The following is a 19,268-nucleotide window of genomic DNA, read 5'->3' as shown; positions in this document are numbered from 1 at the left end:
TTTAATTAGTTGTCAGACTGAAAGTGAGCATTGATGGTATTTTCTGCTTTGCTCTCATGGACATCCTCCTCTGCACATTTTCATCATCCAGGTGATAGGATGAAGCTTTTATTTGTAAATGAGCCTCAGGGCTCACTGATCCTTCAACATTTTGGGGAAAATGTAAAAGAGACAACATTTTTAAATGGCAAAGCTACATATTTGCCCTGCAGAGGAAAATTTTGTTGGTTAGGTAAACTGAGGTAGCAGGCGGTAAACAGGAACTGACCCACCAAACTCTGAATACACATCATGCTATAGAAAAGGCTGGAAGAATTTTGATTTTCAATCTCAGCTACCAGTGATGTAGAAAAGGCTTAGATTAGCTAAAATAAGAGTGGAGGGAGGGCCTTCAGGATCCAGGGATATCTTGTCTTCTTAACTCAGAGTAGAGGAACTCAGAGCTATTTAAGTAAGAGCACTACAATTTTCCTTTGGAAATATTCATTCTGTGGTTGGGGTGGATTTAAAACCTTCCCTAGGTTCAGGGATGGCTCTTGATAGAAGTCCTTCAGAGATCACTTCATATATTGATACATAAGCCAGTAAGAGCCATGGGATATGTGGCTTGGAGCCACTGCAGCCATCTTGTCAGTGTGAGGGCAGCCTGAGAATGAACCAACTTCCAGCTTGCAGAGTTCATAGTCTGATCCCTGGATCAAACCATAAGGGTCCACTGTCCATGTGAGCTAGAAATTTCTGTTTCTGCTTAAGCTGAAATTTTTGCTTTGTTTGGAGCTGGATTTTCTGTTCATTTACTCAAGAAGCCTTCTGATTGATTTATACTTGATAAACCTAAAAAGAACTGGGATTTTATTCTTGCATTTGTCCAGCTGAGGCCTGTAAGATGATGGATGAATTTCCACACATTTCCTTCATTGTGTCGGCCCACAGCCACTCACCCCTCAGGCATTTATGTGGCCCTCCGCCGCAGCCCCGCTCTCTTAGTGAGCTGAGCACAGCACCTCACGGAACAACACTCCCCTGAGTTGCTCATTTTTTACCTCACTATTAGAGAAGCTCAACTGCATTGTTGATTGAAATTATGAAACTTTCATGTGGGTTTTTATGCCACGTAGGGTTTAGGAAAATAATTTTATAAGTGTGATCTTCATAAGTGTAGAGTGTACAGTGCAAACTCTGGGTAAAAAAATATGAATAGACTTACACATACACAAGGTGTACCTTCGTCGGGCTTCTTCTGGCAGGAAGTTATGAAGTCTTTAGGGCAGGGTGCCCAGAGGGAGAAGTCAGGACTTAGCTTCATTCAAGGCATTGCACAAAAAGTGTCTGTGCTCAGTTGCATTTTTACTTTAAACTCTTTTGGAGGGAAAGCACACTTGATCATGGGCCATGAGCTGCAGTCTGGCCCCCATTCTGCCTGTAGCTTACAGGGTTGGGTGGGTGGGGTGGGGGTCATTGTCTACTCTGACTCCAGAGAGTGACACCATCAGTTGTTTGGGCTGCACCATTTCCTAGTTCTACAGTAGAGCAAAGGCAGTGTGACCCAGCTGCCGCCCTGGAGTCCTGCTGAGCTCATCAGTGTCTGCACCACGATGGCTGGAGCTAGAAGGGGCCTTACATGTCTGGTCTAGCCATCACTGGTCCAGGAGGAAGGTGAGGACTTGAAGAGACATGGATGAAGGCTGGAGGTGGATGAGATGGTGGGAACCCCAGCTGGTGAAAGGACCAGGGGTGGGAGGTGGGGCTCTGCTGTCTCCGTCACTGGCCTTGGATCAGAAGTGTCCCCTCTTCCTGCCTCCATTTTTCTCATCTGTAAAGGGGATGGTGACTGGAAGGAATTCTCCCATAAGTGGGAGACCATGTTTATAAACTGTTATCATTTCCAGCAAGCTGCCCACAGCAGGGACCTTCTCTCCCCTACCACCCCATGGTTTTGCAACTATTTTTTTTCATCATTGTTTATTAAGCTCTTAAGTTATTTTAAAGCCCTACACAAGATGTTTTTCTTTTTACTTTTTTTATTACAGTATAGCTGACATGCAGTATTATATTAGTTTCAGGTGTACAACAGAGTGATTTGACAATGATATACATTACAAGATGCTCAGGAGGATAAGTATCATTACCACCTGTCACCATACAAAGTGAGTCCTATTTGTTTTATTTTTGAATCACAGGTAAACAAATGAGGGTTACTCATTCTTTCACAACTTCCCCAAGGGAGATGAGGGGTGTATGTGTACGTGTACATGGGGCTGCTGTAGACTCCTCCGCTTTCTCTTCTCAAGGTCTTCCCCAACCCCAACCCTGACAATATGTGGAACATCGGGCCTCCATTCTCTTCACCCAGATGTTTCTTTGCCCCAACCCCTCCAGGACGAGGGAAAACACAGGTACAGGACCCACAGTCACTAGTAGTTCAGATGGCAACCAAGTTGTCAGCGGTTCTTAAAAAGGATTTTATGCTTGATAAAGGACACTAAGAAGAAATATTTTTAAACAATTTTGTAAAAATATAAATGCCTGTTCAATTTTAATGTGTTTACACTATGGCGTTTATTCAAGGTTGACTTTCCAGGAAAAGTGACAAGCCTAAAGCTCCCTTGTTATATGTTTAATATTCATGCACCATTTAAATTCTGTGCGTATTTTGGTCTTCAGATAGTTCACTTTGCGTTATGCAGAAAAAAATTGATAAACTCTTTGAGGGAAGAAACTGCTCTTTTCAAATTGTTTCTCAGGTATCTTGGAGGCACTTTATAAACACATGTTGTTGTTATGTTGTTAAAATAATAGGTGAGGTGGCTCATTTACATGGGCCTCAGCAAAAAGAAGGAGAATCATGAAGGGTGTCACAAAATAATACCATCCATGTTAAATATTTAATGTCATACTCTCTTGGTGCCACAATATTTCGTACAGTGAGAGCATCTCTAAGGCAGAGATGAGCCAGGAGTACATTCTGCACATATGTGACACATTAAAAGGAAGCCCACATGGTTTATTCTTATGATTCACTGCTTTTGCTCTAGAAGGTTCTGTCCATTAGGGAAGGGAGTAAGGCAAGACTGGCCCTGGTGGCAGACACTGATCAGGAGCCATGAGCACAATCTGCCTGCCCCTGGAGCCTACCCAGGACACCCCCCCTACCCCCCCACCCCACCCCCGCTCTAGAGAGCCCCTGAGGCCATCCCTGAGCTGAGCTGGATTTTCCTCCCAGAACTGCAGTCCTGGTGGGAAGCCTTAGGCCAGCTCCAGGGGCTAGGCCTGGGGGCAGCAGCCACTTGGTAGATAGAAATCACAGCTGCTGGCAAGAGGCTCACCAGATACTGGTTCACTCTCAATATGCCTCCATCACCTTCTGGCTGGTTAGGGCAAAGGGTTTCAGCCATGCCACTGCCTCAGCATCGCCAGCGCAGGCTCCTAAATACATATGTGCTTGGAGCCCAGCTCGGGAGCTTCTTATTCAGAAGGTCTGAGTGGAGACTGTTACCTGCATCTTTAAAAGCAGCACAGGTAATTCCAGTGTGCTGCCCGAGTGGAGAAGAGACACCTCTTGGGAGACTCTAGGTTGTCAAGCTGTTAAACATTTTACTTTGTGACTTCATTCCTTCAAGGAAGAAGTGTGAAAGGGCTGCTAAAAGGACATAGAACATGATGACTGTGGAGTCAGTTAGCACTGCCTGGAAATTGCAGCCTTGAGGTTTGTGTAAAACAGGGTCCTGAGGGCATAGGGTGTTCCTTCCCTTCTTCACTGCTTAGATCCAGATCAAACCTGTCTGGCAAGAGTTCAGACAACGGTCCTTTCTGACCAGACAACAGCCCAGCAGAACCACTGTGGAGAGGATGGTATTCTACACAAGGTTCAGTATGTGCTCAGCTGAAAACTGAACGAGTGACCACATCCCTCCTCTGTGCTTGCCCCGTCTTCCTACATCCTCTCTCACTTCCTAGAAATACCCCACTGTTCGGGTCGTCACATGCACCCATGTGGTATTTAGAAAACTAACAAAATGCTTTAATTAGGGTTCTCCAGAGAAACAGAACCTTATAATTTCTTATTATGTATCTATTTATATATAAATATTTATATATTATGGGGGTGGAGTCAAGATGGTGGTGTGAGTAGAGCAGCGGAAATCTCCTCCCAAAACCACATATATCTATGAAAATATAACAAAGACAACTCTTCCTAGAATAAAGACCAGAGGACACAGGACAATATCCAGACCACATCCACACCTGCGAGAACCCAGTGCCTCATAAAGGGGGTAAGATACAAGCCCCCACCCCACGGGACCAGAGCGCCCCTCCCCCCAGCTTCCAGCGGGAGAAGAGTAGGCAGAGCGGGAGGGAGAGGGAGCCCAGGGCTGCCGAGCACCCAGCCCCCGCCATCCGGACTAGAGCGCAGACACAGTGCATGCGCGGGGCCCTGGAAACTAGGGAAACTGGGCAGCAAGAACGGTGAGAGGGTACCGGAGGCCTGGCGCCAGAGGACATAAGAAAAGCGAGCGGCCATTTTTTTTTTCTCTTTTGTTTTGGCGAGAGCTTTTTGGAAGTCTTAAAGGGATAGGGACCCCAATACTAGGGAAACAGGGCAGCAAGACCGGTGAGTAAATGCCTGAGGCTGGCGCCGGAGAATAAAGAAAAACGAGCAGCCATTTTTTATCTATTTATTTATTTATTTAATTTAAAAATACTGTTTTTTTGGGGGGTTGTTGTTTTGTTTTGGCGGGTGCTTTTTGGAAGTCTTAAAGGGGCATGGCGGGACACTTAATCCAGAGGCAGGAAATCTGGGGATATCTGGGCACTCTAACCCCCTGGGCAGCAGGGAGCACGGAGGCCCCTTACAGAGATAAATAGCCTCCCGGCTGCCCCCACTCCAACGCGATTTCACCACTTTGGAGCAGCAGCCCGAGCCAGGCCACGCCCACAGCAACAGCGGAGATAAACTCCATAGCAGCCGGGCAGGAAGCAGAAGCCCTGTCTGCGCGCAGCTGCCCAGTACAAGCCACTAGAGGTCGCTGTTCTCCCAGGAGAGGAGGGCCACAAACCAACAAGAAGGGAAGTTCTTCCAGCCGTCACTCGTCCCAGCTCTGCAAACTATTTCTATCACCATGAAAAGGCAAAATTACAGGCAAAACAAGATCACAGAGGCAACACCAGAGAAGGAGACAGACCTAACCAGTCTTCCTGAAAAAGAATTCAAAATAAAAATCATAAACATGTTGACAGAGATGCAGAGAAATACGCAACAGATATGGGATGAAGTCCGGAGGCAGATCACAGATGCCAGAAAGGAGATTACAGAAATGAAACAAACTCTGGAAGGGTTTATAAGCAGAATGGATAGGATGCAAGAGGCCAATGATGGAATTGAAAACAGAGAACAGGAACGCATAGAAGCTGACATAGAGAGAGATAAAAGGATCTACAGGAATGAAACAATATTAATAGAACTGTGTGACCAATTCAAAGGAGCTATATCCGTATTATAGGGGTACCAGAAGAAGAAGAGAGAGGAAAAGGGATGGAAAGTATCTTGCAAGAAATAATTGCTGAAAACTTCCCCAAACTGGGGGAGGAAATAATCGAACAGACCATGGAAATACACAGAACCCCTAACAGAAAGGATCCAAGGAGGACAAAACCAAGACACATAATAATTAAAATGGCAAAGATCAAGGACAAGGAAAGAGTTTTAAAGGCAGCTAGAGAGAAAAAGGTCACCTATAAAGGAAAACCCATCAGGCTAACATCAGACTTCTCGACAGAAACCCTACAGGCCAGAAGAGAATGGCATGATATATTTAATGCAATGAAACAGAAGGGCCTTGAACCAAGGATACTGTATCCAGCACGACTATCATTCAAATATGACAGTGGGATTAAACAACTCCCAGCCAAACAAAAGCTGAGGGAATTTGCTTCCCACAAAACACCTCTACAGGACATCTTACAGGGACTGCTCTAGATGGGAGCACTCCTAGAAAGAGAACAGAACAAAACACCCAACATATGAAGAATGGAGGAGGAGGAATAAGAAGGGAGAGAAGAAAAGAATCTCCAGACAGTGTATATAACAGCTCAACAACCGAGCTAAGTTAGGCAGTAAGATACTAAAGAGGCTAACCTTGAACCTTTGGTAACCATGAATTTAAAGCGTGCAATGGCAATAAGTACATATCTTTCAATAGTCACCTTAAATGTTAATGGGTTGAATGCACCAATCAAAAGACACAGAGTAATAGAATGGATAAAAAAGCAAGACCCATCTATATGCTGCTCACAAGAAACTCACCTCAAACCCAAAGACATGCACAGACTAAAAGTCAAGGGATGGAAAAACATATTTCAGGCAAACAACAGCGAGAAGAAAGCAGGGGTTGCAGTACTAATATCAGACAAAATAGACTTCAAAACAAAGAAAGTAACAAGAGATAAAGAAGGACACTACATAATGATAAAGGGCTCAGTCCAACAAGAGGATATAACCATTCTAAATATATATGCACCCAACACAGGAGCACCAGCATATGTGAAACAAATACTAACAGAACTAAAGGGGGAAATAGACTGCAATGCATTCATTCTAGGAGACTTCAACACACCACTCACCCCAAAGGATAGATCCAACGGGCAGAAAATAAGTAAGGACACGGAAGCACTGAACAACACAGTAGAGCAGATGGACCTAATAGACATCTACAGAACTCTACATCCAGAAGCAACAGGATACATATTCTTCTCAAGTGCACATGGAACATTCTCCAGAATAGACCACATACTAGGCCACAAAAAGAGCCTCAGTAAATTCCAAAAGATTGAAATCCTATCAACCAACTTTTCAGACCACAAAGGCATAAAACTAGAAATAAACTGTACAAAGAAAGTAAAAAGGCTCACAAACACATGGAGGCTTAACAACACGCTCCTAAATAATCAATGGATCAATGACGAAATCAAAATGGAGATGCAGCAATATATGGAAACAAATGACAACAACAACACTAAGCCCCAACTTCTGTGGGACACAGCAAAAGCAGTCTTAAGAAGAAAGTATATAGCAATCCAAGCATATTTAAAAAAGGAAGAACAATCCCAAATGAATGGTCTAATGTCACATTTGTCGAAATTGGAAAAAGAAGAACAAATGAGGCCTAAGGTCAGCAGAAGGAGGGACATAATAAAGATCAGAGATGAAATAAATAAAATTGAGAAGAATAAAACAATAGCAAAAATCAATGAAACCAAGAGCTGGTTCTTCGAGAAAATAAACAAAATAGATAAGCCTCTAGCCAGACTTATTAAGAGGAAAAGAGAGTCAACACAAATCAACAGTATCAGAAATGAGAAAGGAAAACTCACGATGGACCCCACAGAAATACAAAGAATTATTAGAGAATACTATGAAAACCTATATGCTAAGAAGCTGGGAACCTAGGAGAAATGACAACTTCCTAGAAAAATAGAACCTTCCAAGACTGACCCAGAAAGAAACAGAAAATTTAATCAGACCAATTACCAGCAACGAAATTGAAGCGGTAATCAAAAAACTACCAAAGAACAAAACCCCCCGGCCAGATGGATTCACCTCGGAATTTTATCAGACATACAGGGAAGACATAATACCCATTCTCCTTAAAGTTTTCCAAAAAATAGAGGAGGAGGTGATAATCCCAAACACATTCTATGAAGCTAACATCACCCTAATACCAAAACCAGGCAAAGACCCCACCAAAAAAAAAAACTACAGACCAATATCCCTGATGAACGTACATGCAAAAATACTCAACAAAATATTATCGAACCAAATTCAAAAATACATCAAAAGGATCATACACCATGACCAAGTGGGATTCATCCCAGGGATGCAAGGATGGTACAACATTCGAAAGTCCATCAACATCATCCACCACATCAACAAAAAGAAAGACAAAAACCACATGATCATCTCCATAGATGCTGAAAAAGCATTTGACAAAGTTCAACATCCATTCATGATAAAAACTCTCAGTAAAATGGGAATAGAGGGCAAGTACCTCAACATAATAAAGGCCATCTATGATAAACCCACAGCCAACATGATATTGAACAGCGAGAAGCTGAAAGCATTTCCGCTGAGATCGGGAACTAGACAGGGATGCCCACTCTCTCCACTGTTATTTAACATAGTACTGGAGGTCCTAGCCACGGCAATCAGACAAAACAAAAAAATACAAGGAATCCAGATTGGTAAAGAAGAAGTTAAACTGTCTATTTGCAGATGACATGACACTGTACATAAAACACCCTAAAGACTCCACCCCAAAACTACTAGAACTGATATCGGAATACAGCAAAGTTGCAGGATACAAAATCAACACACAGAAATCTGTGGCTTTCCTATATACTAACAACGAACCAACAGAAAGAGAAATCAGGAAAACAACTCCATTCACAATTGCATCAAAAAAAATAAAATACCTAGGAGTAAACCTAACCAAAGAAGTGAAAGACTTATACTCTGAAAACTACAAGTCACTCTTAAGAGAAATTAAAGGTGACACTAACAGATGGAAACTCATCCCATGCTCGTGGCGTGGAAAAATTAATATCATCAAAATGGCCATCCTGCCCAAAGCAATATACAGATTTGATGCAATCCCTATGAAACTACCAGCAACATTCTTCAATGAACTGGAACAAATAATTCAAAAATTCATATCGAAACACCAAAGACCCCGAATAGCCAAAGCAATCCTGAGAAAGAAGAATAAAGTAGGGGGGATCTCACTCCCCAACTTCAAGCTCTACTATAAAGCCATAGTAATCAAGACAATTTGGTACTGGCACAAGAACAGAGCCACAGACCAATGGAACAGAATAGAAACTCCAGACACTAACCCAGACATATATGGTCAATCAATATTTGATAAAGGAGCCATGGACATACAATGGCGAAATGACAGTCTCTTCAACAGATGGTGCTGGCAAAACTGGACAGCTACATGTAGGAGAATGAAACTGGACCATTGTCTAACCCCATATACAAAAGTAAACTCAAAATGGATCAAAGACCTGAATGTAAGTCATGAAACCATTAAACTCTTGGAAGAAAACATAGGCAAAAACGTCTTAGACATAAACATGAGTGACCTCTTCTTGAACATATCTCCCCGGGCAAGGAAAACAACAGCAAAAATGAACAAGTGGGACTATATTAAGCTGAAAAGCTTCTGTACAGCAAAAGACACCATCAATAGAACAAAAAGGAACCCTACAGTATGGGAGAATATATTTGAAAATGACAGATCTGATAAAGGCTTGACATCCAGAATATATAAAGAGCTCACATGCCTCAACAAACAAAAAACAAATAACCCAATTAAAAAATGGGCAGAGGAACTGAACAGACAGTTCTCCAAAACAGAAATACAGATGGCCAACAGACACATTAAAAGATGCTCCACATCGCTAATTATCAGAGAAATGCAAATTAAAACTACAATGAGGTATCACCTCACACCAATAGGGATGGCTGCCATCCAAAAGACAGAGAACAACAAATGTTGGCGAGGCTGTGGAGAAAGGGGAACCCTCCTACACTGCTGGTGGGAATGTAAATTAGTTCAACCATTGTGGAAAGCAGTATGGAGGTATATCAAAATGCTCAAAACAGACCTACCATTAGACCCAGGAATTGCACTCCTAGGAATTTACCCTAAGAATGCAGCAATCAAGTATGAGAAAGATCAGTGCACCCCTATGTTTATCGCAGCACTATTTACAATAGCCAAGAATTGGAAGCAACCTTAATGTTCATCGATAGATGAATGGATAAAGAAGAAGTGGTACATATACACAATGGAATACTACTCAGCCATAAGAAAAGGGCAAATCCTACCATTTGCAGCAACATGGATGGAGCTGGAGGGTATTATGCTCAGTGAAATAAGCCAAGCAGAGAAAGAGAAATACCAAATGATTTCACTCATCTGTGGAATATAAGTACAAAGGAAAAACTGAAGGAACAAAACAGCAGCAGAATCACAGAACTCAAGAATGGACTAACAGGTACCAAAGGGAAAGGGACTGGGGAGGATGGGTGGGTAGGGAGGGATAAGGGGGGGGGGAGAAGAAGGGGGGTGTTAAGATTAGCATACATGGGGGGGTGGGAGAAAGGGGAGGGCTGTACAACACAGAGAAGGCAAGTAGTGATTCTACAACATTTTGCTATGTTGATGGACAGTGACTGTAAAGGGGTTTATAGGGGGGACCTATTGTAGGGGAGAGCCTAGTAAACATAATATTCGTCATGTAAGTGTAGATTAATGATATCGAAAAAAAAAAAATGCCGTTCCTGTGTGGTGACCTCCAATGAGTTCTACACAAGGGTATAAAGGGCATATAAAAGTGTAGGCAAAGGGCCTGTTTGTGTTTATACAGAGGATCAAAGCCTAATTTGGCTACCCCGAAAATGAACTAAGATACGATATGAAAAAGAACTTCCAACATCAGCACTCTCTGGAAGACTCATGCCAGAAGATGATCATCAAAAAACCCCAACAAAGATCCACGCACTGCTACAGCTGTAGATGCACTCATCCCACCAGTTCCTGGACTTGCCATGGGAATGAGGAAGGAGATATCTAAGCTGGCCTGTGCATACAGTAAAACAACAAATTTGACTGGATCTATACTGTTGGAACTCAACCAAGAATTAGGAGAAGTGCAAATTGTAGCGCTCCAAAATCTTACAACTACAGACTATTTACTGTTAAAAGAACATATGGCATGTGAACAGTCCCCACGAATGGGTTGTTTTAATTTGTCTGATTTCTCTCAGACTGTTCAAGTTCAGTTGGACAATATCCACCATATCATAGATAAGTTTTCACAAATGCCTAAGGTGCCTAACTGGTTTTCTTGGTTTCACTGGAGATGGCTGGTAATTACAGGTATGCTTTGGTTATGTAACTATACTCCTATTATGTTAATGTGTGTACGCAATTTAATTAGTAGTTTAAAACCTATACATGCTGAAATTACTCTACAAGAAGATATGTCAAAGAAATAATCAATCTTCCCATGTTTTCTTCCGCCTGCTACTTCTATAGCTTTTCTTCTTCCTTCCTAATTACAACCCTTAAATAGAATTCGTGCCTCATATCAAATTTACCGAGTATCATAATTCTTCCAAGTGGTAAAGATACCTCAAGACAAATGCTGGGCATAGAAGCCACAGGGCATAAATATGCAAAGAAGTAAAAAGCTAACCTTTTCAAACAATAAGGCTTCCCTCTCACTTACCAACTTCACATTTCCCTGTATGGCCCCGGAAGATGACTGGTTAGCCAGAGACGGGTAAGATTCCTCAAGGGAGGAACAACCTAAGACAGGCACAGTCGCAGGGGGGCCATCAGGTGAGAAATTGTGGATCAACAGAAGTGAGGCTTAGAACCTCACCCCCCCTGTTCTGAGAGAAATCTTCTGCATACGTGGATGTTTTATTGCCCTGGTCTAGCTTGGATTAACACATAGTCTACAGGCACACACCTGATCATCTACATTTGCTCTCTTACAACACTAAACTATGTTTTCTACCTTTATCTTGTATCTACCTACCACTTCAGCATTTTATTAAAAATAATAATAATAAAGAGAGAAATGTGGTATCCACATATAAATCAAGTATAAAAATCAAATGAGTATTCATATTTGATCTGTTTATAGTTCATAATGCATGAGCAAAACCAAAAGTTTCTGTGATGACTGCCCTTGTACTGTTCACCATGTAACTTATTCATTATGTAAGAATTTGTTCTCCATGTAAGAACTTGTTCGTTATGCTTCAGAAGATTGGAGACTGATGAAAATTAGGCTTGTGGTGGATTAATGATTGTGCATTGAGCATTGACTCCCCTATACAGAATTTTATTGTTGTTAACAACCATTTGATCAATAAATATGAGAGATGCCCTCACAGAAAAAAAAAATTTATATATTATAGTATATCTATGTATATCTATATAAAAATTATAAAATAATACATAAAATGTAGATTTATATGCATAGGTATATATTTATATATAAAGAGATTTATTATGCTTCAATGACAGCCATGGATTCAGCATTGTGAGAAGTCCCCGGGTCCTTATTTCCAGGGCGGTCTCTCCGTACTCCACAGGCCCTCTGGGTGTTTGAAGCAGCAGTCGACAAGCTCTCCGGTCACCACGTGACCCCACGGCGCCCCTGCCTCTCCCAGTTCTCCTTCCCTGTACTGCTCCCTCCTGCATCTATTCCGGCTGACATTTCCCCTCATCCACCCACATGCCCCATCAAGAACCCTGGCATCCTCCTCTGCTCAGGGACACCTCTCATTTGGATCCCAAAGCCACCAAGTCCTATTTACTCTTCTTCCTAAATAATCACCTCCTTCCTGGACATCTTAAGGCCACTGCCTCATCACCTGACTGCTAATTAATCTCCCTGTCTCCAGTTTCAATCTCTCCCCACTCTACTCAGGCCTTCATACAGCTGCCAGAAAACATGTCCAATACAATTTGATCAGGTCCTACTTCTGATCCAAGTTTTTAAATGGCTTTTCACAAGCTGGAGCAGGGTTTTTAAACTTTTTTTTGGCAGGAGGATATTTTTATTGCCCTTCAAAATGTTGTATGAAGCACTAAAAAGAAATGAGCTATTAAGCCATGAAATGATACAGAGGAAGCTTAAATTCATATTACTGTGTGAAAGAGGCCAATCTTTTCACTGAGTGAAAAGGCTTCCTACTGTATAATGACCATATTATACAGCATTGTGGAAAATGCAAAACTATGGATGTAGTAAAATGATCAGTGGTTGCTAGGGGTTAGGAGCGTGGGAGAGATAAACAGTCAGAGCACAAGGATTTTTAGGGCAGCGTATGATTCCATAGTGATGGACACATGTCATTATGCCCATGGAATGTACCACACCAAGGGTACTCTGTATACCTAATGTGAACTAGAGTCTTCAGGTGATAATGACGTGTCGATGTAGGACAGTAACAAATGTACCACTCTGGCATGGGATGTCAGTAGATGGGGAGCATGTGTGTATGAGGGGTAAATGGAACTTTCTGTGCTTTCTGCTCAATTTGTCTGTGAACCCAAAACTGTTCTGAAAAATAAAGTCATTTATTACCTATTACATTAAAATTTTTTTATTTTATATTTTTAAAATTTACATAGAAAATTTTACATTTAAATTTGCATACAATGGTTTATATTTATATTTACATTTACAATTAGAAAAAGTGGAGTTACTTTGATGGAGGCTGTGACAATGGAAGGCAGCAGGTGCAGTGAGGTAGGGTCCTGTCTGTCCCCTGCCCCAAGCATTCCCTTAGACCTTGGGACAGTGGGACATGGAACAACACCAGAGACCTAGAGGACAAGAGCTAATGGCCTTAGCAGGGCCAGCAAGGGCCTTCACGAACTGACTTAGCTTTCCTTCCAGGATTATTTCTTGTGATCCCCCAACACCTTGCATTGGTAATGATGCGCACACATACTGGTGCTTCCCCGAGTATCTCCTGCTCCCTGGGGTCTCCCTCCAGGCCATCGCTTACTTTGCTCCATCTTGAAGACTTCACTCTCTCTTCACTTGCTGACTCCCCTTTCAAGTCACAATGCAAGCAGCCCTTGGGAAGCTGTCCTAAATTCCCCAGGAGACCTTCCTCCCACCTGGCTCCTCCTGTGCTCCCTCCCCATAATGGCACCTGTCAAGCGCACTGTCTGCCTGTGCATGCTGAACTCTTACTAGGCTGTGAACACTGAGAACAGGGTCCTTCTGCTTTCCTCTTGGCATCCCCTGTAACCAGCACAATAGGAGGCTCCCTGTTCGCTGAGAATGAATGAATATGTAAATTCTACTCTTCCTCTCTCAGAAAATGACAGCATCTCCCCTAGACTGGGATGACTTTTAGTCACTCTTTGGTGGATTTACTCCTTTCCCATCAGTTTCTTTGACTTTGGGTAGTGATAGCGGCCAATGTATTTACAAACCAGGCCAGCCACAGCAACCCATAGGTGGGTTTAGACATTTAATTTTTTCCCCATTTCTCTTGGTGCTCCTTCAGTTCACCTCCAGTTATTTCACCTTTCTGCTTCCACTTACACATGCTCTTAGTTTATCAAAAGGAAGCTTGGTGGGGCAAGAAATTCCCAGTCTGTCCTTCTCTAGTAGATAAGGAAGTCAGAATTGTTAACTTTAACTATGCCTTTTAGGGTATTTTGGTAAAAGACATCTGTTGTGGGGTGACTGCTTGGAACATTGAATACTGATTTCCAAAGCCTCAGTTAAATGTGGGCTGTAACTGAGGCGACACCCTGAGCCCACAGCAATAAGCCCAGCTCTGCCCGGATCGGATAGTTGGTGTTGGCAGAGTCTGACAAATTACCTAAGGCTCGGGCACTATTCCTTTCTCTAAATTTTTTTGTCTCCTCTAGCTTACAAAAAAGTTCTCAAAGAATACTTATTCCAGTTTTGTTACCTGTTTTGAATGAAGTCAGTCAGCCCACAGGCTTCCTTGTTTCCTCCTATTTTTCACACTGTGTCTTATCACAAGTACTCAGGCCCTGAGAAGAAAACTTGAAGCTTATATTAGGACTTGCTGCTCCTGAATTAAGTTCTGTTTCAAAGTTCACCAAAATGCCTACAGCTCACATATACAACGAATGGACCTTTCAAAAACCACAATCTAGAAAACAAAACAAAACAAAACTGCACTTGTTTACATGTGGCACTTCACAGGCACCTGAATTTTTTATAGTCTTAAGGGCTTTTGGTTGAATTTTCTATGTACTTTTGATGAAATGATTTTCCATCATAGATACAGATTCTATGAGATAGTACTTTTGATGAAATGATTTTCCATCATAGATACAGATTCTATAAGATAGTGGTCTATGATTTTTCACTGTATTTCTGAATTTATATTTATAGGTAAATACTTCCAATGACAAATAAGGAGTAATTATTTACCATAATGCACATTCTCAAAAAACAAAGGTCAGACTATCCCTGATAATGAATCTCCAGGGTCTTTCAAATACAAGTAAATGGTAAGAAGATCAGAGCCATAAATTTAGCAAATGTCAACTTCACTTAGACTTAGGATGAACAGAAATTTTTACCACCCTCACCTCCCAAATCATATCATTAGAGAGAATCAGAAAAACTCAGTCATCAATATCCTTCAGTAGCTTTGAAATACAGTGAAAGGAGGCAGAAATAGTTGCCACTGTCTTTTATTCCTTCCCAAACCTCCCTTCCCTGGTCTCCACACTTCCATTCATCAGGGGTTAAAACACCCTTCTCCCATTCCGCAACCCCCTGCCCCACCAGCTTTGAATCTCACATCAGGCCCCCATGCTGCAGTCATTTACCCATTCCCAGTCACTCTCTCTCTTTCTTTGAAAATTTTAGCTCTGGCTTACTGTCATTTTCTCCAATATTAGTTTTGTCATATGTTTTAGTGATTTCCATGATACTGAATATAATCCTCCCCTGCACCTTTATCTCTTTGTTTCTTGGCCTCCTCTTCTCCATTGATCTTGTCCTCAACACAACCTCAGCCACTCTCTCCCAATCCACACATTGTAGCCTTTGTCACCACCAATAATGGACCACTGCCCCCGCCCCTCTCAATTTCAAGCATCCCCCTTTCCGACTGCTACTTCCTATCTTTCCAACTTACTGTCTTTATTGCTCCTACTCCAATGCATCCTTTGGTCCCTCTGGATGTAATTCATTGATCCGACTCATTTTTCACTGTCCCTCCACCTCCTCATTTTACTCCCAGATTATTTTCCTTGCTCTAGTCCCCATTTTTCCTCTCTGTTCAGTTTAAACTCCAAGGTCCACCACTAAAATCACCTCTTTGAATACATTCTCAGCTTCTTTGCCTTTCGTTTTCATCCTATGCCTTTGAAAACCCCCACCTGAACCTGCACAGCTGACCGTGGCTGGAGGAAAAACACACAACCATGGAGATGATCACACTTCAAGTGTATTAGCATGAATCTCAAGCCAGGCCTTAATGCTGTCTGGCCACTGATGCATCCCCTGGTCCATTCACTGTCCTGCTCTCTTAGACGTCTTCTCTCCTCTCACACTTGGAACTTTCCTTCTCATCCTCACTAACAGCTGATGACCTTGCTTCTGATTTCCACTGAGAATGTAGAAGTAACGGAAAAGAACTTCTACAGGATACCTCCACCACCACCCCATCAACCCGGCTGGCAGCCTCAAAGTGCATGTACTGTGCCTTCTTTCATGGTACTCTCTTCATGTGTCCTCAAGAAATCATTCCAGGTATTTTTTTTCTTCTACAGCACTTTTTCCTTCTCAGAAGCATTTCCTCATCAGCATATAAATGTGCTGTCATTTCTTCCGTGTGTAACAGGACCCTCTCTGACCCCACCTGTCTGTTCCAGCTGCTGCTGCATTTCTCTGCTTCTCTTTACACAAACTGTCATCAAAGAGTAGCCATCAGACTTTCTCTTTCCATGCTCCCTTGAACCACCTCTGATCATGTGCTAGCTCTTCACTCCACTGAAACTGATCTTTTCAAAGTCATCAGAGTCGCTGCATCTAATGGTTGACTGGCTTCATCTTGACCTATGAACAGCATTTGACAGGACTGGTCACTCCTTCCTCCTTGAAATGTTTTCTTCACTTCGATTCTGGGACTCTGTGCTCTCCTAGTTCTCTTCCTACTACACTGTCTGCTTATTTTCAGTTTTCTTTGTTAGTTTTTCCTCATTTTCCTGATTTCTTAGTGTTGGATTTCTTAGGTCTCAGACCATGTGCTTCTGTTTTCCATGCCATCTATCCTCACTGCCTTAGTGTTCCCATCCAGGTTCATGGTTTAAGCGGCATCTCCATGTTGATGATTCCCAAGCCATCATATACCTATCCTAGATCTCTCTTCTAAACTAGATTCATATATGTGTACCTATAATCTTTTCCATTGGATATTTAATAGGTCTTTCAAACTTATATCCAAAATCAATCTCTTAATCTCTCCCCTTCCTAAATCTCTCCTTCATTCTTTCATGTCTCATTCACTGGCAACTCCATTCCTTATGTTGCTCTGGCAAAAACCCTTGGAGTGAGTCCTCTTTGACTCTTCTCTTTTCTCCTGCATTCCATATAGAAACCAACAGAGAATCTTCCAGACTCTACCTTCAAAAACACAGCCATAATCTGGCCATTTCTTATTACTTCCTCAGCTACCATCCTCATCTAGATGCTCTTAGGTTTTAGGAAAAGTTCTGAAGGTGTTGAATAGCCCAAATGCCAAGGCTGCTGCATCTTCCCATATCTGAGGGATGTTTGCAAGCCTTGTGCCTCCCAAGTCTCATGCTCAGATTTACCATTTCAGATTCATCCTTATGATAATACAATTGCCATCTTTGCTTAGCCTTCTTTAAATATTTACATTTTCTTGGAAGAATAAAAGTTTTTATTTATTAACATATATATCACCTTGTTCCAAAAGCACTTATGGGAGCACATGTAAGTACATAAAAAACATAACAATATAGAAAAATAAGTGAGAAAATTAGGCAAAAAGAAAATAAGGATAGAAAAAGTTCAGATGAAGCTATAGGTGTAGTGGGCACACAAATTCATTCCAAGAGATCCTTCACATTTGCTAAACTTGAGAAACACATAAGTCTGTTCCTCAAAGGAATGTTCTAATATCATATTTCTTCTGCTTGATAGGCCCCATAAAGCATCATGAACACAGTAGCTCCTTGGACCTAGAGAGGGAGAGGGCTCTGTCGGGCAGGACAAGCTCAGAAGAGAAGTGGGGCAATGCTGGTCAGGAAGGCCCTTCTCACCTGAAACTGGATCCCAGCCTATACTTCCATCACTCCCTGTCTCCTCCCCTTCCCACCTCCCACCCCACCCCCAAATGATACCCAGAGTACTTACCAAGACCCAAGCAAGAAACTCTGAGTCCTGATTTTCCAAGATTCCTAGAATAAAAATAAAGCAACACATGGTCATTGCTTTCTCAGCTGAAACTCTACACATTTAACTATGACTATTATATCTCAGTTTTGATAACATGTATAGCTAGAGTCATGGTAGTGGCAGAGGCATAGATGTAGGCACTAAAAACCTCTGAATGTGCTTAGCCTCTGCAGAAGAACAAAATGTGTGCCACAAAATGCAGCTTTTCAGCCCCAAATGATCTTCTTTATTCATTTGTTTATAAATATATTGTTTTCTTCTCTCTTTCTGGAATGTGAGTTCCTTGAGGGCAAGATCTGTATCTTATTTGCCAACCACTCATCCATTATTCATTCATTATTCATCAACATAATCACAGCGTGGACCCCCTTAATAAATATATGTTGGCTGAGTAACTGGCTTCTAAAACAAAATATTATTACTAATGTTTGGGGATTATTAAAAGAACAAACACAAAATGATCCTTTAGATATTTAAACTAAATCACAGGCATTCTTTGACTTGCAATTGGGTTACATATGAATTAGTCCATTGTAAATTGAAAATATTATTAAATAGAAATGCATTTAATACAACTAACTTACCAAACATCACAGCGTAGCCTAGCCTACCTTAAATGTGCTCAAAATACATACATTAGCCTATTGGGCAAAATCATCTAACACAAAGCTTATTTTTTAAAATGGTGTAAACACCTCCAGTAATTCACTGAATACTATGCTAAAAGTGAAAAACAGAATAGGTATGTGGATGCAGAATGGTTCCAAGTACATATTAGTTGTTTACGGGGCTGACCAGGAGCTGCGGCTCACTGCCACTGCCTAGCAGCATGAGATAGTGTCATACTGTATGTCACTAGTTCAGGAAAAGATGAAAATTCAGAATTTGAAGTACAATTTCTACTGAATGTGCATCAATTTTACACCATTGTAAAATTGAAAAATCCTGTCAAACCATTTAAGTCAGGAAACATCTGTGTATTGTTTTGTAAAAAAGGCTATATCAGGAAGTGGATTAAGATGGTGGCAAGAGAGGTGAGACAGAGGCTTCCTCCCAAAACCACATAAAATAAGAAAATATAGTTAATACAACTAATCCTGAAAGAGCAACAGGAAAGAAGGCTGCACCGGACTACATACACTTGGAGAAAAGAACAGACCTTACGGAATAGGGCACCAGCGCTGCTCCCAGTGACCCGACATTGCTCTGGGGGCTGAACAGCTTCAGAGAGTAGAGCTTCTGGGCACTAGAGG

The 19,268-nt window shown here is 41.7% G+C and overlaps 1 protein-coding gene across 4 annotated transcripts in view; it reads right to left on the bottom strand.

Annotated features, from left to right (window-relative positions):
* KCNAB1 (potassium voltage-gated channel subfamily A regulatory beta subunit 1) overlaps window positions 1-19,268 on the bottom strand; it is a 384,525-nt gene that overhangs the window by 90,372 nt on the left and 274,885 nt on the right. For all 4 annotated transcript variants that reach the window (XM_057499443.1, XM_036904133.2, XM_036904135.2 and 1 more), the window contains exon 2: window positions 17,974-18,017. In XM_057499443.1, the coding sequence (XP_057355426.1) occupies window positions 17,974-18,017 (44 nt within the window). The remainder of the gene's footprint in view (window positions 1-17,973; window positions 18,018-19,268) is intronic.

This window comes from Manis pentadactyla, chromosome 1, assembly GCF_030020395.1.
Source record: "Manis pentadactyla isolate mManPen7 chromosome 1, mManPen7.hap1, whole genome shotgun sequence".
In the NCBI taxonomy this organism is placed as follows: Eukaryota; Metazoa; Chordata; class Mammalia; order Pholidota; family Manidae; genus Manis; species Manis pentadactyla.
This window is presented reverse-complemented; position numbering and strand designations above follow the sequence as displayed.